At 32.3% G+C, this 23,798-nt stretch overlaps 2 protein-coding genes across 2 annotated transcripts; one reads left to right on the top strand and one right to left on the bottom strand.

Annotated features, from left to right (window-relative positions):
* Window positions 1-535: 535 nt before the first annotated feature.
* Window positions 536-23,244, bottom strand: LOC132936399 (cathepsin B-like cysteine proteinase 5). The gene is made up of 6 exons (XM_061003122.1): window positions 23,122-23,244; window positions 1,563-1,787; window positions 1,247-1,459; window positions 1,064-1,184; window positions 850-963; window positions 536-750 (listed from the first exon to the last, which is right to left on the bottom strand). Exons 1-6 carry the CDS (start codon window positions 23,242-23,244, stop codon window positions 536-538), a joined length of 1,011 nt encoding a protein of 336 aa, XP_060859105.1.
* On the top strand, window positions 16,482-21,280 carry LOC132936400 (uncharacterized). Its single transcript, XM_061003123.1, is given in 4 exon segments — window positions 16,482-16,884; window positions 17,315-17,385; window positions 21,051-21,156; window positions 21,159-21,280. Coding segments are annotated over 4 exon segments (702 nt in total).
* Window positions 23,245-23,798: the final 554 nt, after the last annotated feature.

Genomic DNA, 23,798 nt, shown 5'->3' on the forward strand with positions numbered 1-23,798 from the left:
TACGAGTTAAATTTTGTTTGGATAATAATTGGTCATTGGCAGTGCTGGGGTAACGTTACCGGAACACGGACATGAGAAATCGCGCTTTCTCGTGTGAGGGGAGGTGTACAAAATTGTACAAAATAAAGTACATAGGTAATACTGGATAATTTTAATATTCAGTTTCAAACTTGACAGTGTTGGGGTAATGGATCTCGGTATAAGAACACCTATGAGGAATCCTGTATTATATTTTTTTTATGTATTTCTAACTCAACATAATTTGCAAATAATCTTGATTTTAATGTTCAAAAAAAAGTGGATTTACGCTCAACTTTTTTTTTTATTTTCATTAACAATAACTTATGAGAAATCTTTTTTTTGATGATTGAATTTTCAATGTAATAATACACTTTTATGATTGTTAAAATAACAGTAAACATTGAACAAAAGATTATATTATTGAATACATTCGAATAATTTGTTTGTAAATGTTTTAATGTTGTTTAAAGTTGGTTTAAAATGACAAATATTATTATTTTATAAGAAGATAATATTATTTTATTTCAGGTTCGCCTGCCATAACCTTCGAAGTTTCGATTTTGCATTCATTTGTGCCCCTCTTGATTTTGAACAGTCCATTCTGTCCCCAATCATATCCCCAAGAGTTGACCAACAACCAATAGTCTACACCGTTCTCGACTCCCCATCCAATCAACTTGGCATATTGACCTCGTATCCTTTTTCCATTTTTCGTTTTTGCGTAAACACCTGTAGCAAACAACAAATCAAAACCGTATAATACATTGAATTGAGTAATATTTATAGCATGCAATATAATAATATGATTGATCGTATTTATAAACTAACCACTTTTGTAAAGAATTAAGTCATCGTAAAATGTGAATAATACTGAGACTGGACCATAAGTTTGTACGTCCTTTTGAATATCTTCGTTAGATAATATTCTATAGTAGTTGCTAACTGAAATCATAAAATAAAATTGTAATAATCGGCTAATAAAACAATATTAAGAAATGTCAAACTCGTCAGTATGTATTATCATTGGCTACACCTGACTTACCTTTCACGTGATTATGGTTGTAATTGATCGTATTATTACCGTAACAGTACTTTTTGCATTTATGTTTGTACATTTTTGTTGGTATGTTATAAATTGATGGAATTTTGGAAGGTTGACATCCCTATGTAATGCAATGACAATTACGATTATTATATAAAATAGCTAATCGATTTTTCAAATTACATCGTTAGTGTTGTATTTGCCACCGGAGACCAAGCCGTGAGTTTTGAAATATTTCCAAACATGTTCACTTTGAACAATACCGTGACGGCAGCCTTTTGATACAGACTTTATACCACTGCAGGAAATTAGCTCTTCGGTGGATAGGAGTTGATTGTAACTTCCATTAGTCGCTATGCACATTCTGTCTGCGAATACCCCGGCGTGGGCATAAGCCTGTTGCGAAAAAATTATCAGTAGGATTATTATTTATTATTTTGAAAATGCGTTTTTTTCAATTTTAATACAGTGATTCTGTCAAATAAATTCGTATGCTTACCCAAGACAAGAGGGCGTTTCCTTCATTGTGAACTTCACCAATTGTTTTGCATTGGGGCCAGCGTTTTCTTGCGTCAAATTCCCTGTAAAACTGGTTGTCTATCACGTACCTGGGATCGCGGGTTTTGTACACCATTTTTGATTTAGTAGCGGCTTCAACTCCTCTTGTTCCCAACAACATCAATTGTTCTTCTTCCAGTGAATTGGGACCTTCATTTTCTCCATCCTGTGATCATATTATTATAGTTTGGTTAGGTAGGTAACAAATTTCAGCGCCGTTTTGAAGATGATATTCAAGGTAGGTTAAAAGTCTAAGAAATGGCGGATATATAATCTTATATTAATAAATATTACATTGTCTAGTTTTAAATTAAAACCTCCCCCGTGACTCAACCGATTTATTAGTGAAAACTGTATTAAATTAAGTAGAGTTCTTTTCCAGATATGTTCGTACATACAAAACAGGGGCAGTGTTTCTCTACTATATTATGCATGTTATATACATATAAACCTTCCTCTTGAATCACTCTATCAATTAAAAACAAACCGTATTTAAATCCGTTGCGTAGTTTTAAAGATCTAAGCAAGGCCGCCTAAGTGGTGGGGGGGGGGGGGAGACCACGGCGGGGGCTCATTTAGATAATAGCTAATTTGTATAGCATTTTATTGCATTTATTTGCATTTTATATAGCAGTTTTGGATGGCGATAAGGAGGACTGATAACTTATAAGATGACACAAAAATATTTACCGTATAGCATTTTACAGGGAGATTTCACATTTTTGTCCACGAATTCTCCCCTTATTTTGCGTCTATAAACCTTACGAAGACTCAGAAATAGCTTTGTTATGTTTGCAGACATTTAATTCATTCCCGAATATCAACAATAAGATAATAATAGATTTGTTATACAAGTAGTTGACAATAATAATAATAATAATAATAATAATAATAATCGTATATAGTGTTATATTAAACTGCAAGAGGGATGTTATGAAATTAAAGATATTAAGCATTGAGTTATGGAATAAATAAATATTTATAATGAAAAATTCAAAACCCGGTTAACATTTGACATTTTGATTGATCCTAACGATTTCAGATCATATATAAAATGTAATTGAAATACTATACTTTGAAATTTTACATAGCATCCCTCTTTATAATAAAAAAATCCATTATTTCGTAATTTGTGTTCTGTACTCAAAATAATTATTTCAGTTTTATAATAAGGGTTTTTGGGGGGGGGGGGGGGGAAATTTGGTGTGTACACAGTAAATATTTTTGAGTAAGAGACAAAACCGATTTAAAGTGTGCAAACTAACAAGTGTGTCTCTAACAAAATATTTTGTGTAAGGGGAGAATTCGTAGACAATGAGTGTGAAATCCCCATGTGATTTTTGTTACGGTAAAATCATTGTGTTCAAGCAGGCCATCCTCCCTTGAACTTTGTGAAATTACCATCGTGAAAAAAAAACGTACTGTGAACATACAAATGTATACTACTTAAATGTATTATTTAAAATTTGACATTTTCAATTAATTATTGTTTTTTTGTATACAAACCGATTTCATAATATCAAAGATACGTTAAGTTAAATATTTTGATAAAATCACAAAAAATTGTAAATTATGTTGTAGTTTATAAATTATAAAATTGTCTATTTCGACACACACGAACACACAGAACGAGGAAATGCAACCCACACGTCCACTCACACCACAACTTAACAACACATGGCGAGCCGACAAGCCGCCTCACCGAAAACAAATACACCATCACCACAATCATTGTTTGGAACAAATAACGGGAATATTACCAACAGACGCTCACACCTAACACCGATTCAACACACCAACCACGGAACGTCTTTGAAAATATTACCTGTTACACAAAAAATGAATTCCGACCGTAGCAGATCATCTTCATCACACACATCGACCACTACATCAGTAATTCAACCTTTATCCGTGGATCGGGCACAGAGCACAGCGACAGGTGAGTTGGAACACTTGGTTATGGCGATTCAACCCACCCCCAAGAACACTGAACACTCGGCTAAAAACCAACTGTCCAGCTACCACCCCAAACTTAGCCCAACAATTTGGAGCAACACTATCCGGACCACCCACACCGGTACGCATGGCGGGCGGCCATAACGTCCTAACGTCAGGAACCAAGACCTTCGAAACCAAAATAGGGGACCTAGATGTGACCTTTACAGCAGCCGTACTGGAAAACTTAGACCATACCTAGAGGACCGACGATTTGAGCTTTCACCGACAACGCGGAACTAACGTGGCTGCACCGTGCAAAGGACACGAACTCCAAGCTCACACGTTGGTCACTGCAACTAGCGAACCTCGACTACCAAACTACACACGTTGCCAGGATACACAACGAAGCTCCAGATATGCTGTCACGGAACCCCGCCCTGGGCCCACCAGTAGATGAGGAACTGCTAGAGGAACGGTTAAAAGTTACCCCCACAACAACACACGCAACAACCCTCAACACGTCGGCCAACAACTTATTCGCAACGACCAACAACAACGCCTCACCACAAGAAGACTCCCTACCAAACACCACACTCGCGAAATGGTAGGCAGCAGACCCAATCATACAAAACTTAATCGGAAACGGGTCATCAGAAAACCCACAACGTGGAACACAGAGCGCAGCCGGAAAGGTAACGGAAAACGCTTATACGTTCACCGGCGGATTATTACGCTTAAAGGTAGGGAACCTTGAACCCGTAGCAATAAACCAAAAATAAGGCACAAAATGCGATCTGGAGATACCACTCACGCAGCAACGGTTTTTCTAAAAACGACGTCAAACAGTACGTTAGGCCGTGCCATGTGTGTGCGTGCACCAAACGATTAAACACGATGCCGGACGACCCTACAACCGTCAGAATACCACGACAACCGTGGGAGGTAATCAACATAGATCTCATGGGCCCATACCCACGCACAAGTAGGAGTAAACAATACATACTGGTAGCTACAGACCTATACAGCAGATGGACCTAGGCGTACCCACTCGGAACAGCCACCACTAAGTCAATAACGGAGACACTTGAAAGAGAATTCTTTTCACGCTTCGGATACCCACCGGTGTGTCTCAGTGACAACGGCCCCCAATTAGTCTCCAACGAAATGCGTACCGCAATTCAACATTGGAGAGCCAAAATGTGGACAACACCAGTGTATCACCCAAGGGCTAACCCAGTTGAACGCCGTAACCAAGAAATAAAAAAAGGTTTACGAGCGCTATTAATCGACGGGAAACACAACTCGTGAGACACGAAGCTAGCCCCAATATTGTTTGCAAGTACCAAAAGCGGCCGGAGACTGGGTGCTGTCACGGAAAACACACGCACCAAATGTCCAACCAAACATGAACAGAGCAGCACGGGAGCAAAACGTCAATAACAACAACACACCGCGGAAACACAAACAAAAACAATATACAAAACCGGTGACATAGAGTACTACAAGGCACACCACTTGTCGAAAGGTTCATCAAGGGTTTCACGCTGGATTCGTGCCGAAATGGTGGGGACCAGTAAGGCTGGAAAAGGTGTTTTTCTAACCAACCAGCTGCCACCAAGGAAAATACACGTATCATGCCTGAAACGAGTGACGTGCCGGGTAGAGCATCAACCAGGATAGACAACACAGGATATAGGGAATGGGACGTTTCGGCGCGGACGTTTCGGCGATATGGCAATAATTTACTTATCTGTAACATTGTCTCGCCGTATGGTGTGTGGTATAGAAATGTTCTCTTTATTACTATAAGTTATTGCTATTATTACTACACGATAAAGTGGTCACGATTATCAATATGGTTGATCTGTTAATTTTAAAATAGACCTTCATTGCGAATCTCAAAAAAATTCAAGCCGTGCGTGACACGTACTATGAAAATCTTGTGTCGGGAAATAGTCCTCCAAGGAAGTTGAAAAAATTTCAAGACACAGATAAAAGATTAGTAAATAATTATGATAGGCAAAATAAAATGATATTTCTAAGAGGCAGTCCCTAAAATTGTGTGTAGTACGAAAAGTGTATAGTGTGTAGTACGAAATTGTCACTCACCGAAACGGACATCGTCGAATTGACATATCGCCGAAACGTCTGCGCTGAACCGACGGTGCCGAATCACTCACGACGAAACGTCCTAGATCCAGTATATAACACACACGAAATGCAAATATTTATAACAGTTATGTCGTAGGTACTAACATCATTAACATGACCTCCATTTTCAGTACTAACCAAACCACACACAGCCACGATGTAGAGCCACCAGCAGCCCACACCAGCAGATCCAATCCAGCAGGTGGTAGAACTACTGGAGAGGAACAGGCGCATCCAGTAAACAACCGGGGTGGACAGGACACGGCGCATTCCACTGGAACAGCTACAGCGGGACCCGGCACTGTGGGCAGCTTACATACGTGGATGGGAGGATAGGACGGCGGACGTAGACAGAAGCCTCCGGCTGACGCAGCCATCTGCATACCGACAACCAGCAGTACTATCTCCCAGACCAACAAGGGGTGCAACAACTGCAGCCCACACAGCATCTTACCAGCCGATAGCATCACACAGCACCGGCCAAGCAACAACAGCCACCAGCACCATGGCACCACGGCCGCGACCAGCACCGACGGCTACAGGACTGACAAAGCGACAACAGAGGGACAAGGTAAGGCTCAAGGAGTTCATGGCAACGAAGAAGGCGAAGACCAGCCAACAACACCGGCTCAACATGGTCGTGGACGGACAGCCACCAGTCGGTTCTGCCACCACCGGACACGCGACCGACACGTTCATCCCAATCCCGCCCAAAACCACTAAGGAAGAGATGGAAATCTCACCGGAGGAGGAGAGGGAGGTGCTACGGGACAAAACCCCGGAATACTTGAGGAAGGACGACAACGATCACGACACGTCATTGTGGTCCACAACCTAGGCGGAGTCATCCCCGAAAAAAAAATAGAGATCAGGCAACACCAGGGCCACGCACCGCTATTACAAGCCGGAAACCGTGGTCAGGTCCACAGCCTGGAACTTCTCGACACACTGGCCGCATCACCATGACTGGTGGCTTGGAGGGGGAGTATGACGTAGACCCGGGAACCAGCGTTTGAATTTCCACCACGCCAGCTTTTACCAACCACCAGTTCACGGTAGGACGACACCAGCGCACCTGCCGGCTACGCGCGGCCGGCTGTCTGTATTTTGCCATCCACGGTAACGCACTAAGGCGCATCGCTTACTCGCACGATAGCCAGATGCGCCACATCGCCACTTGGTAGCGATTTTTATGATAACCTTTTTGTAACTACATTCGATATTCAACTTAATATATTCAACACATATCTCAGTGAATTGGTTGTGGTTTTCTCTTTTATTTAATTGTGTTGTGTCACCTATACACCTCTGCCCTCATCAACGGACCCGGCGCAGACCGCCACCAACACCCGTCAACACCGGAGACACGTCAAGACAGATACACCACTCGACTCTGTCAGTTCATACCGTAACCAATGAATTAAAAAAATATATAACCAGTTTTTTTATTGAAGTTTTAATTTTAAATTCAGACGGAATTAGATATTGAAACGATGAATAATAATTTTTTTTTTGTAACTGCTAATGTCAATATAACTAATATATTATTTTCTAATTCAATGTGTGTTATACGAATTAATTCAACCTACAGACTGTATTCGTACAAGTAAAAATAAATTACTTTAATAACAATGATATCATAAGATATACCACCTAACTATCTAAGTAATATCATAACTGTTTTTCCTATACAATAATAATTGTATATAATTTAGTACATTCACTACGATTACAATGACAAATTGACAATGACGCCTACAATTTACTGTACCTACAGCTGAGTGGTGCGTTGGAAATTGGATATATCATGGAAATATAATTTGATTTAACACAAGTTCTTTAAAGACTTAAGTACCTATTCTATTTATTTTATTATTTTAAGTATATTAAATATTAATTATTATTCTATACTTAATTGATCTCACGTATTTTATAAGATTTTATATAACCATTAGGTTTTATTCTTTTATTTATTATTACATAAATTTTCCTAATCCAATCATACGGAACACGGGTACTTTAAATATTATTAATATATTATAGTTAGGTAGCGTATATATAATATGCCATATATATGGTTTGAATTGTAATTCTTAAAAAAGGCATAACATAATAGGTACTTTTTTATTTTTATGTCTAAACTTTGTATTTTTTTAAGGAAGTATTGAGTGCCAAACGTGGATATTGAATACCAAACAGGACGTAAAAAGCCCAATCTTTTTGAACGATGGTTAGGTATATAGGCAGGTACTCAAGAAATATTGTAACATATACTTGTATAATGTATGGTTGTATATAAAAGAAAATCGTATTATTCAATGTCGGTATTTTTGCTATTCAATTAAATTCATTTTTCTGGAACATTTATATTTATTTTATACCTTGGTACCTAAGTACCTAACTATAGGTGTATTATACCTACTTGTAAAATACAAAATGTTTTGTACTATAGTTCAATACGTTCGTATCGGAACATGTAATAATAAAAAAATCGTACAAAATGTATTGACCATACAACTACCAACAGATTAGTGTTTATATGTACTGTATTTTATAATATTATTCTTATTTATTAATAACTATTTTTGCAACGTATTCTGTAATCACAAATATGTAATGTTTATTGTCAAAATCCAAAAGGTTCCAGCCCGTATAATTAATTAAAATTAAAATACAAATTACATTATTACACGTGCGTCGTAACTCGTAGGTCATGACGGAGTATAATTACATTATAGGTTAGCTACCCTGGCCCCGCCACTTACGATTTATAAATGGAAATTAATGTCAAATTATGTAATATCATTTGTAATCATTTGTAACCACAAAAAAAAATTTGTAACCCACCCACTTCGGCTCAAAACGAAGTTTCCATGTGGCGAGGCCACGGTGACGTCACTACAGCCCGCCATTACAGAAGTTCGACTTGTAGGTACTTGAAACCTAGTGGAGATATATTACATAATCTCCACTAGGTTTCAAGTACTACAAAATATAATGAAATGCTAAAAATATTTTTCACTTCGTCAAATTAAATATTGTGCAAAGTTTATAATCAATAATATCTCAAAAACAGTCTTACCTTTTTTTACATTTTTTAAATCTTTTAAAATATTCATGTATTTGCGTTAGTTCAGTTCTTGAAATTATTAATTGTAACTATATAATATTATGTAGGTAGGCACCTACCTATATCATAATATTATTGGTGTTTATTACGACATTATTATGTAGGTACGTTTACATAATATATTATTATTCATTACATTGCAACACATATTATATATATTATTAATTGAACGTTTATTTAATACATAGCAATACTTACATTATTTGGTAGCTATTCTTAATGTTTTCTTAAGTTATGATGGATATAATATAATATAGTTTCAATCATGCATTAAAGAAAATCGATATGGTCACAGAGAAGAGGATCATTTACGTTGTGCAGGTACTTTGTTTTATTTCAAATGAAAAATATGTAAAATTAACAGTATAGGTATTATTTTGTATAAAATAGAATTTCAGCATTAACTTTAAATTAACTTTAACGTAGTTGAAGCATTTAACTTGTGATAATAATAGCTTCACCTGTTATTTAAGTAAATATTATGTGTATATACTATATATATTAGAGTATAGGCCGCTGTAATCTATTTATAACGGGCTATAATGTTTTTCAACTTGGTATATTATATTTTATTATTATTATTACTTCTATTTTTATTTTAGTACAATAAAATAATTGTAATATGTTTATTATTATAATTGTAATATGTTCATTACCATTATTACGACCTATTGTCCTGTATGGCTCTGAGACGTGGGCATTGAGAAAAGCTGAAGAACAGAGACTAGGGGTTTTCGAGAGGAAAGTTTTAAGAAAAATTTATGGACCGGTCTTTGACAGTGGAACAAATGAATGGAGAAAGTTACATAATGATGAACTCAAAAGACAGTTTCAGAGACCTGACATAGTTAAGGAGATCACAAAAAGAAGACTCAGTTGGGGGGGCCATGCCTGGCGTAAACAAGGATCCCTAGTTAGACAGGTAATAGAGAATGAACCAATAGGTAAAAGACCTCTAGGAAGACCCAGACTGAGGTGGGAAGACTGTGTTAAAAAGGACTTAAAAATGATAGATCCAGGAATCAGATGGAGAGAAACTGCAGAGGATAGAGACAGATGGCAAGATTTGTATTTAGCGGTATGGTCTTAAAGGCCGAAACCAAGAAAAAGAAGAAGAAAGAAGAAGAAGAATGTTCATTACCACAAGTGCCGTGGATGTGTTATGTTGTAATTTTCAGTTACAATAAATACGTTTTTATAATTTCAATTTATTTAGACAGACGTATTGCAAAACACCGTTAAGCACTGTGATTTAAAAGGTAAGTTATACAGATATGATAAACTATTTTTTACGTTTGTAATTTACATTTGAATAATAGAAAAATTAGATTACTATAAGTTATAACTATATTAAGTTATCAGACAGCAAGAAATATTAAACAGATTGTTCAAAAAAATCTAAACATCTAACTTGACTAAGAAAATTATTGTAGCATTACAAGAGAATAAAATAGCAAACTACCAAACAGCTTTGCATTAAAGTATATTTCACATTTTCACCCTACAAAAACACTCCGTGTAAAAAAACGTTGAGTGAAAAAATACTTATAGATAACTCAATAACTAATAAAGTGTGTGATATAAGGTAGAATCTAAGTAGTTGGTCAATGTGTAAAATGTAGGTATCTACATGGCTACATATAACCCACTGTACCATGCATCAACTAAAACCTATAGATATTCAAAAAAATAACCTCGTGATAAATTATCTATTTTACAATATAGGATGTTAAATATGTTGCTTGTTTCAACTTCTAAAAATAACATCAATGCGATTTACCTCATTGTATAATAGATCAACTTAATACTTATACATCCTTTAGATATATATTGGGAGATTTCGATATAACATTCTACAATAACATCCATTTAAGTATTTAACAATAATATTAGGATATTAAATATATGAAATTTGCGTCAAATAAAAACATCTGTATAATGTATCATCGATGTTATCCAGAAACAGTTATAACTAAGTAATAACTAACAGTAAAAATAACATCCATGGGTTATTAACACGTTCAATGCTGTAGCTTATTTGCCGTGCAGTTGCCATCATTTATATATATCGCCGCGCCGTAACGAATTTCCGCCCGGTCGACTACGTGTCGACAACGCGGCCACCGGCACCGAAATTAGCTATTATTGTAAATTGTAATACATATGTTAATTTGTCTAATATTTCTGTTACACTCTGGATATTATTTTATAACCAATATATATGTTCTTATAATTTATAAATAATATATAATATTATTTAATTAGTTATTTTATATTGTCAACGAGTTGCGGTGCATAAACATGAAAATCATTATTCATTGTAGAAACTATAATAAATATACTTGGTTAGATTATAATGGTCTTATAATGTATAAGTAATATTTTAATTGATTATAGACGACGATAGTCGATAATATGTAGTATACAGTGTGATCACGATAAGTGGAAACACTCAATAACTACCCAGACAGCAATTTTTTGATTAATAATATTATTATAACATTGCAATAACGAATACTATTAGTATAACGTTATTATAATACTATTATAATATTATCATTACAAAATGCTGTCTGGGTATGTACAGGCTTCATATATTTCAATTCTGATTTTTTGGCTAACTAATAAACATTATTATACACATTTTCAAATAATAAGACTATTTTTGTGACAGTTAATTTTATACATGCGCACAAACATTTTTTTTTTTTAAATGGCACGACCTATTTTTTACCACAAATTATTTTTCTTTGTATTTTTTAATGAATTTTAGTGGTTGAATTTTTTTTCTAAGTTAAAAAATGGCCGAGTTATAGTAATCTGATTTTATGTTATTTGAATGGGTATAACAGATAATAAAATACGTAGTTAATAATAATAAATACGATATAATAAAATTATCCATGCAAATAACATAAAATCAGATTACTATAACTCAGCCATTTTTTAACTTAGAAAAGAAGTTCAACCACTAAAATTCATTAAAAAATACAAAGAAAAATAATTTGTGGTCAAAGATAGGTCGTGCCGTTTAAAAAAAAAAAATTTTTGTGCGCATGTGCACAATTAACTGTCACAAAAATAGTCTTATTATTTGAAAATGTGTATAATAATGTTTATTAGTTAGCCAAAAAATCAGAATTGAAATATATGAAGCCTGTACATAGTTATTGAGTGTTTCCACTTACCGTGATCACACTGTATATATTATATAATATATTATGTATAAAGTATATGTTAGACGTTATTTTTGTAATTAATTAATATTTATATATTGTATATTAAATTTATAATTTATTTAAAATGGGTAGAAAAGCTAAAGTAGAGAGTGCTATCTTAGAAGCTGAAATATTAAGTTTGAAAAATGAAATTATTAGTGAGGATGGAAGAAGTATGTTAATAATATTAAAAATTAGGAATTAATGAAATTTCCGTGATTAGATAATTGTATTAAATTATTATTGTTTTAAGGTATTGCCGGTACTAAAGATCAAGTATGGCATAAAATAGCAACTATTATTAATTCAAAATACGACAAAGAAGTTACAGCAGCATCTATACGGGTTAGAGTGGCTCTTAATCGTGGAGGAATCAAGGAAAAGTTGGGATTACTTCCATTAATAAAGAATATTGAACCTACCCAAGATGCAGCAAGAGGTAGTATATAATTTATATTTTGTATAATATCATCATTATTTTTTTAGAACCATTTAATTCAAACTATTTTTATACACAATTTTTTAATTTTTGGTTATTTAAGATAATAATTATGTCAGTGATGAGAATAATTTAACTACTGAAGTGATTAATTTTTTAATAACATTGTCTTCTGAAGAATGGGCTAGTATAAGTCCCCAGAGTAAATATTACTGCGGTAAGAATCGTTCTAGATATTATGAAGTTTTGACACCATTTAATTGGAGCAACGTGATCCAGGATCATTTTTTTTTACACACCAAACTTCCTTGTGCAATTACATACAAAAGAGCAAGCGTACGGCCATCAGGAAATATATATGTTACAGTTCATGGGAGATGCACGGAATGTGGGTCAATATTTTATGGTGAAAAAAAGATGTACCATCAGCCAATATTCGGTACTACAAATTTCATCGAAAAATATTTTATTTTAAAGTTTGATTATTTTTATGTAATTTTTATTACTTATAGAGTGTTAATGGACTGTACATATACTGGATTTTTCAATACAAATCATTATAAAAAACAGAAATTGACAGGTTCAGAAAAAGAGCGATGTTTAGATGCGATGTTGAATCGGGACATAGCTCCATCTGTGTACAGACGAAATGAAGCCAATCGATTGATGATGGAAGGTAAATAATAATTATTAATATATTTCATATACTAATATAGTAATATGCAATTATTCATAAACAAATATAATATAAATATTGTGTGTGTGTTTTTTTTTTATTATTTATTTTATTGTGTCTGTGAATGTGTAAACACGATAAGTACTCGAAATAATGCTTCAATGTTCGATCCCAGTAGTTTTCAAAAACACCAGGAAAAAGAACAAAAAAAAAGCTAGGCAAGTAGGTGTTGCTCTGCTGTACAGTAAGTTACAAGTGTGTTGTTGTAATGGATTATGCGTTAAGATTATGCGTAAATGCTAATATAAACATTCACTGAAATTTTCATACATCTGCAATTATTCTTTTTGAATTACAACAAAATAAGAAAATCGCTACATGAGAAATCGAGTGAATATCCAATCTTGTAAAAATATGAACATAAAACGCTCATAAAAATTTTTTTTTTGGTGTAACTGTAAAAAAAATGTTCATAAATATATGAAATATTCTCTGAATGTTTATATTAGAATTTTCTACTCACCATAGCATTTTCAAAATAATTTGAGTTATTTTGAGCTGTTTACGGTCATTTTCAGTTTCCAGTTGAATTCTGTCTTATGCAAAAGTATTATAAGTATACATTATAATATTTTTCCAGCATCGCTGATAATTTTAGGTTAATAATTAAATAATATGAATAATATTAATTTATTTAACTTATTCAACTACCGTATAATAACAATATCAATATAATTTAAAATATCCTAGACTGTCTATATGCCGTCTCCGCTCAGAATCGCTTTTTGACAAAATCGAATTTGGTTTTTGGTGTAACATCAAAACAAATTACCGTAGATACATGAAATTTTCACTGGTTGTTTATATTTGCATTTTCTATACACGATAACATTTTCAAATTATTTTGATTTATTTTGAACTGTTTAGGGACATTTTCATTTTCCATTTTTTTTTAGTTTTTTTTCTAAAATTATCAATAAAATGTTATTTGTTGGTTAAAAAAGCTTGAAAATTTAATAGAAGGCTCCTAGTATATTGTTTCAAAGTCAGATGAAAAATACTAAAAATCCTTAGTCACAATTTTTTTTTTATAAGCATTTAAAGTTCAAAATGTATTAAATTTAAAATTGAATAATTATTTCGTAGTTAAAAATTTACTCCACAATTTTCTCCACTCAGAATCGTTTTTATTATACAATGATTTTATATCATTGAATTCAAGTTTAATACCATCCAGTAACAGTGACCCACTTGTAACCTACTGTACAGCAGAGCGACATCCACTTGCCCACCTTTTTTTTAAATATTAATTGATGTTTTTCATATATCACAATATTACTATTGTTACAATATTACTACTGTTTATTAGGTACATAGGTATAGAATATAGATAATCACTAGATGATTTTAATTTAAATATTTGCAGATGATACAATTCCACTTCAAATACCAAGTTTAGTTTCTCTTAGACAGTCTAAGCATAGAGCAGTATCCTCCTTAAGACATCATCAAGATCCTATAAATGCCCTAGGTATTATGAAGCAGATTCATAAATATGATGGTGCTATTAGGAATATAGGATTTGATAAGTTTTTTGTGCATTTTTGGACAAACCTTCAACTGAAAATATATAAAGAAAAATATTCAAAATGTGCAGTGCTGACAATTAGTTTTGACGCTACTGGGGGTGTATGTAAGAAGATAAAAAAATTTGGAAATAATTTTAGTAGTTCTATTTTTCTGTATGAAGGAGTAATGAAAGTAGTAGATCAAAGTTTTACAGTTATATCAACGGTGTCCGAACAGCACGATAATGTATCAATTAGTTTATGGCTTAAAAGATGGCTCCAATGTGGATTAAAACCCCCCAAAGTTTTAATAACTGACCAATCTTTAGCTTTAATGTCGGCTACTGTACAAGCATTTACACAATACGATTCTTTGGAAAAATATTTACAAATATGTTTTTTATTATGTCGTGGTGATAAAGATATTGAAATACCAATATGTTTTATAAGAAACGATGTTAATCATTTTGTACATTTGAAACCACTAAAAAACTCTCGTTATCAGTGTACTAAACAACTATTTGTTAGATCTATAGCAATTTTAATAACTTGTAATTCCATGAAAAATGCAGAGCAAATATTAGAAGCTATATTCATAGTTGCTATGAGCAAATATGATGCACAAATCGTATCAAATGTTGATTCACTAAAACAAGATACCCAATGTAGTAAAAGCAACAAATTCCTTTAGTCCCTAATCAGTAGCAATAGCGCGAATGTAGATTCGCTCATAAATGAAGCAGAAAACAGCAATGAAGAACAGCCATTAGAATTTGATTCTTTGGATTCGTTTGACGCATCGAATTCATTCAAGGACTGGTCGAAGTTATTGGCTTTAAAATGCGAAGAGAAAATTGGCGACGTTGAGGGTGAATTTGATAACGCCCAATTTGTTCCAGAAATTGTCCCAATTATTATTAACTCCATGAAACTATTTCCTTGTTGGTCCAATATAATGATAAATGTATTCGGACATGGTGACAATATTGCTTCGAGTAGCAGAATAGAAAGCAATTTCAATAACATAAAAAATAGAGTGTTCAAAAATGATAATTTGCCGATGAGAGTGGATGATTTTGTCGAACGATTGGTAGAATTCTACAGAGGTGACCATCTTATTCTACAGACTAAGAAAGACGGAAAACCCACTGAAGTTCCTTTGAGTAAAGATTGTTCAGAACCAATTTGTGGCCCTATATCATCCGATGAAGTTTGTGAAAAAGTTAACAAAAATATCGTTGAAAATATATTAGAACAATGTATTGCCTGCAAAAATGGAGATTTTCCAACAGGTCTTCATCGTTGTAGCAACTGCAATAAAGCAGTTCATTTGTTTGGGTGTTTAGTAGAAGATCCTATAAGTGAAGAAGGTTGTTGTGGAGAAAAAAGAGTTTGTTTGGCGTGTACCAAAATAGACGAATTAGAAACAGAAAAAAATTCAATTGACATTTGGAAAAAGATAAGGAAGTATGTCGTCATCAAAACCACGTTCTATGAAGTCATACTTAGTGAAACAGTCTGGATTTGAACAAGTAGATTTCAATCACACGAAAACATTTAATGAAATAGCCTTACTCAGAAATGGTTCTTGTTTTCAAAACAAACCTATATACGTACCAGGATATGACAAAGTATTGCTGAACAATACTTGTTCAGCAGATTCTTTGTTATCAATTTTAGTGGTGGCAACATTTAACAGAAGGAAAAAATAATAAGAATGTAGCTGATTTTGTAAAAAAAATGATCGGAAACAGACCGTCTAAAGAAATGTACAAAGATCGCGTATATTTGCTTGCACTACATTTCATAAAGGAGAGCAAAGATCTAATTGGAGGTATAATGCTATTCAATACAGTAGACACGGCTGCATCGATGTGTGAAAAATTATTGGAAGATATGCCATCATATATTAGATTAGATACTTGTCAAAATATGCTATGTTTTGATAAAGAAAAAAGTTCGGCAGGAAGGGTTGTCATTACATTTCTTGGCGTCGATGGGACTATTAATTTGCAAAAAGAAATAGACGATTTTTTTCAACCAATTACAAAATTCTGTGTATCAATAAATTGTAATTGCTCAAGAGAAGTGGTTACAAAACCAACCAATCATATAGTAGTGGAACTATTGTCAATACCAAAAGGTATAAATAAAAACATCTTAATTATTTTAAAAGCATACGGGGAAGTGGCAAAATATCCTAATACCGTTATTTGTATTTTTTAGTCATTGCTTATTAAAAAAAAAAAAAATTAATAATAATAATAATAATAATATTAGGTACGTACTATAATAGTGATATTAGCTATAATTAGAGCCATTTGATATTTAAAATTAAAAAATAAAATTTGTTTTTACTATTCTGTGCAAAATTGTTATTCTCTAAAAAAACAAAATATTAGACATAATAAAACTGGTAAGTAATACTAAAGGGGAACATCCAAAAGCTAACACCATACGCACGAAAAATATTCAAAGAATTATTAAAAAAAAAATATTTAGTAACTAAATAGAATATTTAAATAATGTATTACATTGTAGTTATTTATATGATCATTTTTCATTATTAAAAGGTTTTAGAGCTTCCGGTAAATATAGTCATCTTGAAAATACAAAGAAAATTTCACAAAATTATGCAGGAAAGGTAGGTGCGTCGTCCTGGCACCCGTAAATCGTCAAAACCCTCCCTAACATATCTCATTTTTTTGTACCCGATTTGTACCCATTTGAACCCTCCATAAAAAAATTTGTACCCCTCTCCCTTTTACGCAAAATCAAATATCCCGTCCGGGTGCTGTAACGACGTCGTCCTGGCACCCGGAACCACCAGAAGTCAACCGATCGATTTCGGACCTATCTCATTTTTTTGTACCCGATTTGTACCCATTTGAACCCTCCATAAAAAAATTTGTACCCTACTCCCTTATACGCAAAATCAAATCTCCCGTCCGGGTGCTTTAACGACGTCGTCCTGGCACCTGGAACCACCAGAAAAGTCAACCGATCGATTTCGGCCCTATCTCATTTTTTTGTACCCGATTTGTACCCATTTGAACTCTCCATAAAAATATTTGTACCCCTCTCCCTTTTACGCAAAACCAAATCCCCTGTCAGTATGCTGTAAAACGGTCATAGGTACTGGCACAATAAAGACTATTGGATGCGCAGTGCTTGGTGTTTTTAAAAATTTTGTTTTTCGGTTAACCTAAATGTTCCTCCTTACACATGGATGGTAGTAGCTAGGTAATTACATTATATTACCATTGCATACGAGTATATAAGTATGTATATTGTTATTTGACAAAATCACTTTGTTGTATTTTACTGAATGAAATGTTTAATTCTTAAGTTTAAAACAATATCACGTTTTGCTACAGCATTAATGGCTTAAAAAATAAATTACAATTTTTTAGTGATACCTATAAGTTATTTGGATCTATATAAGTATATAACTATTCTTAAAAACCTCTACTTAGTATTCTCTATTCTTAACGAATATTAATTAAAAATGTATATAATATATATTATTTGCATCATGGCAAAACGAGTGAATAACATAGTGTTTTTTTAAATCGCTGTAAAAACATAACTGATTATATTTACTGATATATATTAACTGATATATTTTAAAAATATATTTTATATAGCAGTTTTGGACGGCGATAAGAAGAACTGATAACTGATAAGGTGACACAAAAAAATTTTTACGATGTGTTGAAAAAACCGAATTTATGGTAAGTAAAATTAAAAAAATACGGCCATCTCAGGGAGATTACCAGAATTAGTATTTTTTTTTACGAAAAATTATTGTATTGTAAGGACCAACATTTATAAAATCTTTTGCAATATACTGGACCAATAATTTATTTACCACAAATAATTAAATCATTTTAACTTAAAAAATAAAACATTTTAAATTTTAAACTATTCAAGTAATAGTTTTAGATGCACTTCTTAATGATATATTTAAAACTAAAATCTGTGGTCAATATTTCTAAGTTTCAGGTTTAGAATAAATAATATATTGTTAATAATAACATGTATGAATTATTTATTTACAAATCTAAATTAGGTTAGAACAAGTGTAAAAGAACAATATTTAATTTACAATATACTAAAACTACCTAACAATATTATACAATTTTAATTTTTAATATTTGTTACAATCAAAACTTAATATCATGTACGGGGTACTAGGTACGGAAAAAATACAATGGATCAAATGTGATAATGTACTGATAATTCAAAATTGTAATATAATGATTATAAAATGATAAAGAAATTTACTTTATCATAGATTTTAACTTATGGATTAAATGTATATACTAAAATATCTACATTTTACATTCTACATTTTATAAATTTCCAAAATAATAAGAACCCGGTTGTTTATTTGATATCTTGAACTATAAAAATAAATTATATAAGAAAAACGATTCTGAGCTAAAATGGTCAGTCAGCCTAAGATATTACTAAGTATATTTAATGATATTAACGTGAATAAAGTAATTTATATATAACCTATTTACCTATGTGGAATCTTGTTTTACATTTTTAATCCTTAGCTATAAAAGTAGAACATTTTATACATTTTTAACTACAAAATAATTATTAAATTTTAAATGTGATAAATTTTGTCAAAATTTGAACTCTAATGCTTATAAAAAAAAATGTTGACAATGTACTTTTAATATTTTTCAAGTGTTATTGTAACAATATATCAGGAGCCTAGCATTAAATTGTCACGCTTATTTACCAAACAAATAATGTTTTATTGACATTCATATAACAAAAACCTAAAAAAGTTAGAAACTGAGTATATCCGTAAACAGCTCAAAACCAGTCAAAATATTTTGAGAATTTTTTCATGAATAGAAAAGGCTAATTTAAATATTCAGTAAAAATTTCATGTATTTACGATAATTCGTTTTAGAATAACACCAAAAGCCAAAATCGATTTTGTCAAAAACCGTTATGCGTAAAATTCCCGTTTTCCCATAAATTTTATTATGTTTTTCCGGGCGCTTTTGAAAACTATTGTGATTTTTAAATTTTGACCTCCCAAAAGTACCAACTAGATTCACATCCCCATCGAACAAGATACTGAAGATGAAAATAAAAAGCATTATTTTGACTACTAATCGTTTACATAGAAAAAATTTAAAAAAAAAAAAATAATAAAAAACTCATCATTGTAAAAACAATAGAGTCTAAAATGAAATAATAATGGACTAGTATTAAACTGTTTTAAAGCGGGTTAGTGACCTATTGATACAAAAATAGGTAAGTGAGCAAATAAGTTCAGAATTCAAAAAGCTCTAAGGTGAGTAAAAGTAACATACAATTATACAAAAGTACAAAACCGAGGAATTCTCTGCTGTATTCGTGTATAGTAGGTACCAAGTACCAGATCTTTTGAATGTGAGTCCATTGATAAATCATAGTCTATATTATAGGTTATATACACTGAAAAAAAATTATGAACTAAGTCTTTCCATCAGTTATGTTTTTACAGCGATTTAAAAAAACACTATGTTATTCACTCGTTTTGCCATGATGAAAAACGCAACTTTATGTAGCAAAACGTGATATTGTTTTAAACTTAAGAATTAAACATTTCATTCAGTAAAATACAACAAAGTGATTTTGTCAAATAACAATATACATACTTATATACTCGTATGCAATGGTAATATAATGTAATTACCTAGCTACTACCATCCATGTGTAAGGAGGAACATTTAGGTTAACCGAAAAACAAAATTTTTAAAAACACCAAGCACTGCGCATTCAATAGTCTTTATAGTGCCAGTACCTATGACCGTTTTACAGCATACTGACAGGGGATTTGGTTTTGCGTAAAAGGGAGAGGGGTACAAATTTTTTTATGGAGAGTTCAAATGGGTACAAATCGGGTACAAAAAAATGAGATAGGTCCGAAATCGATCAGTTGGCTTCTGGTGGTTCCGGGTGCCAGGACGACGTCGTTACAGCACCCGGACGGGATATTTGATTTTGCGTAAAAGGGAGAGGGGTACAAATTTTTTTATGGAGGGTTCAAATGGGTACAAATTGGGTACAAAAAAATGAGATAGGTCCGAAATCGATCGGTTGACTTCTGGTGGTCCCGGGTGCCAGGACGACGTCGTTAAAGCACCCGGACGGGAGATTTGATTTTGCGTATAAGGGAGTAGGGTACAAATTTTTTTATGGAGGGTTCAAATGGGTACAAATTGGGTACAAAAAAATGAGATATGTTAGGGAGGGTTTTGACGATTTACGGGTGCCAGGACGACGCATTTAGGAAAGGTTTGGTTGAAACTTGGAGATATTAGCAAGACAATAACAATTAATGGAGATGTGTACAATTTAAGAGGGGTAACTGCTTTTGATGGATCGGCAAGAGAATTAAGACAATCATAGCATATGATTTGAGATAAAATGATCAATGGCAATGCTATGACGATTTAAAGGATCAAGTATCAACAAAATCAAAAAGTTTTAAAGTTAATGCTGAAATTTTATTTTATACAAAATAATACCTATATTGTTAATTTTACATATTTTTCATTTGAAATAAAACAAAGTACCTGCACAACGTAAATGATCCTCTTCTCTGTGATCATATCGATTTTCTTTAATGCATGATTGAAACTATATTATATTATATCCATCATAACTTAAGAAAATATTAACAATAGCTACCAAATAATGTAAGTATTGCTATGTATTAAATAAACGTTCAATTAATAACATATATAATATGTGTTGCAATGTAATGAATAATAATATATGTAAACGTACCTACATAATAATGTCGTAATAACCACCAATAATATGATATAGGTAGGCGCCTACCTACATAATATTATATAGTTACAAATAATAATTTCAAGAACTAAACTAACGCAAATACACGAATATTTTAAGAGATTTAAAAAATGTAAAAAAAGGTAAGACTGTTTTTGAGATATTATTGATTATGTTAATGAAAATTGAAAATAATTGACATGCACCATTTAGTCAAAAGGATCGATGAACAAATTTTTTTTTTGGTGGTTACAAATGATTACAAATGATATTACATAATCTCCACTAGGTTTCAAGTACTTACAAGTCGAACTTCTGTAATGGCGGGCTGTAGTGACGTCACCGTGGCCCCGCCCCATGGAAACTTCGTTTTGAGCCGAAGTGGGTGTGTTACAAATTTTTTTTTTGTGGTTACAAATGATTACAAATGATATTACATAATCTCCACTAGTTTTCAAGTACCTACAAGTCGAACTTCTGTAATGGCGGGCTGTAGTGACGTCACCGTGGCCCCGCCACATGGAAACTTCGTTTTGAGCCGAAGTGGGTGGGTTACAAATTTTTTTTTTGTGGTTCAAATGATATTACATAATTTGACATTAATTTCCATTTATAAATCGTAAGTGGCGGGGCCAGGGTAACTAACCTTTACATTATTACAATATTTATAAAAATGAATATTATACAACAAAGTTACGCTATGGCATTTTGCAATGCTGTCATAACATTCCGTATCAACGGAACTAGTCTCTAGAATTTAATTCTAAACCCAACCGTTTCATATAACAATAGTATTAGTTCCTAATCAGTATTTATCACAGGTGTCAATCGGTGGAGTACGATTGTGCGCGTTTTACCTTTTTGGGCATACGATTGCGCGCAGTGCCGGAATAACAAAGAACATGATTTTGAATATTCAAAAACGTACGATTGCGCGTGAAATGTGATGCGAAGTTGCCAAATTGTTTGTAACAAATTTCAGTAATTTCGTAATTCATTTTTATATTTAAATGCAGGTACAAATTCATCCATTTAGGAAGTTTTTAAATACATTTACTTAAATACTTATTATTATAAAAAAAAAAAACGTTAAATATACGTAAATAACACAAATTAAAACAAACACTTAATATAACAAAAAAATATTCATAAACAATGGTTAAAAATTCGAATAGATAAATAAATTAAAAAGTATATAATTAAAAAAAGTTGACAAATTACATTTAATATTTTTAAGTTAAATTTTAAAGCCCGATATTATTATATCATCGCGTTACCGATTTCCAACTATGGCTAAAAACTTAATTAAATTTTCTGTCGTTTTATTTTTTTATACCCTTCGGTATTGCTTACACACAAATTCTATTTTCTTAAGTTCTTCGATATTTACCTTGCACCTATATACTTCAATACTTGGCAACGTTGCTTAGAAGTTAAAATAATCTAGCGCAAGCAATCGTACGCCTAAAAAGGCACCGCTGATAAGGACCGCGCGCAATCGTATTGCACCCGTGTCAATGTATTGTAAGTGTACACAAATAACTAAAAATATTACATAATATTTACTTACCACCAATATATTAGTTTCCATGTCTGATTTATCAATCGTGTTATCGTGTGATAATTTTGCTTGTTCCGTTAAGTAAGAATAACTAAGAAGTATTATGGAAATCGAAAATAGAATCTTGGCCATGATGTTTTAATTAATAAACATACAAAATATTATACTCTAATAGAACAACAGTACATATATATACTAATATACTATAGAGATAACTGCACAACAGTAAGTTGTTACTAAACTAAATGAGACCAGTTCTAACCTTAATACCCATCTTAATACAGAGCTATTCGAATATATTTTCAATTAGGCATTTTATTATACGAAAACTTATAATAGTCAATAAAAAAAATAATGTACGATAGTTATCTGCTCGTTTTATGTTAGTAGTTTGAACACAAATAAGTACACCTGTTAGTCGTAAAATACAATCAATGAAATGTCAAATTCGATAAAGTATTCGCAAAAGTAGCTAAGGTCACAGTTTTAAAGATGTTTATTTGTTAATTATTTGAAGAAACAATAATACTATTTATTTTTTAATTATTTTTTTGATACCACTATAATCAGTGGTGTCGATAAAATATTTAACGTTAAATTATTAAATATAAGAACTGACAATAATTACAATTTGAAAATGTAATTTCAGTTAATTTTTATATCAATATCATATTATATTATCTTAA

The sequence above is a fragment of the Metopolophium dirhodum genome, chromosome 1 (genome assembly GCF_019925205.1).
Source record: "Metopolophium dirhodum isolate CAU chromosome 1, ASM1992520v1, whole genome shotgun sequence".
NCBI lineage: Eukaryota > Metazoa > Arthropoda > Insecta > Hemiptera > Aphididae > Metopolophium > Metopolophium dirhodum.

Excerpts from the sequence above, each read along its gene's own strand:
- LOC132936399 (XM_061003122.1), bottom strand. The coding sequence starts at position 23,244 with ATGGCCAAGATTCTATTTTCGATTTCCATAATACTTCTTAGTTATTCT. Across the intron at positions 1,460-1,562 it reads GAAACGCCCTCTTGTCTTGG|GCTTATGCCCACGCCGGGGT; the intron begins GTAAGCATACGA and ends TTTTCGCAACAG. Across the intron at positions 964-1,063 it reads CAACCATAATCACGTGAAAG|TTAGCAACTACTATAGAATA; the intron begins GTAAGTCAGGTG and ends TTATGATTTCAG.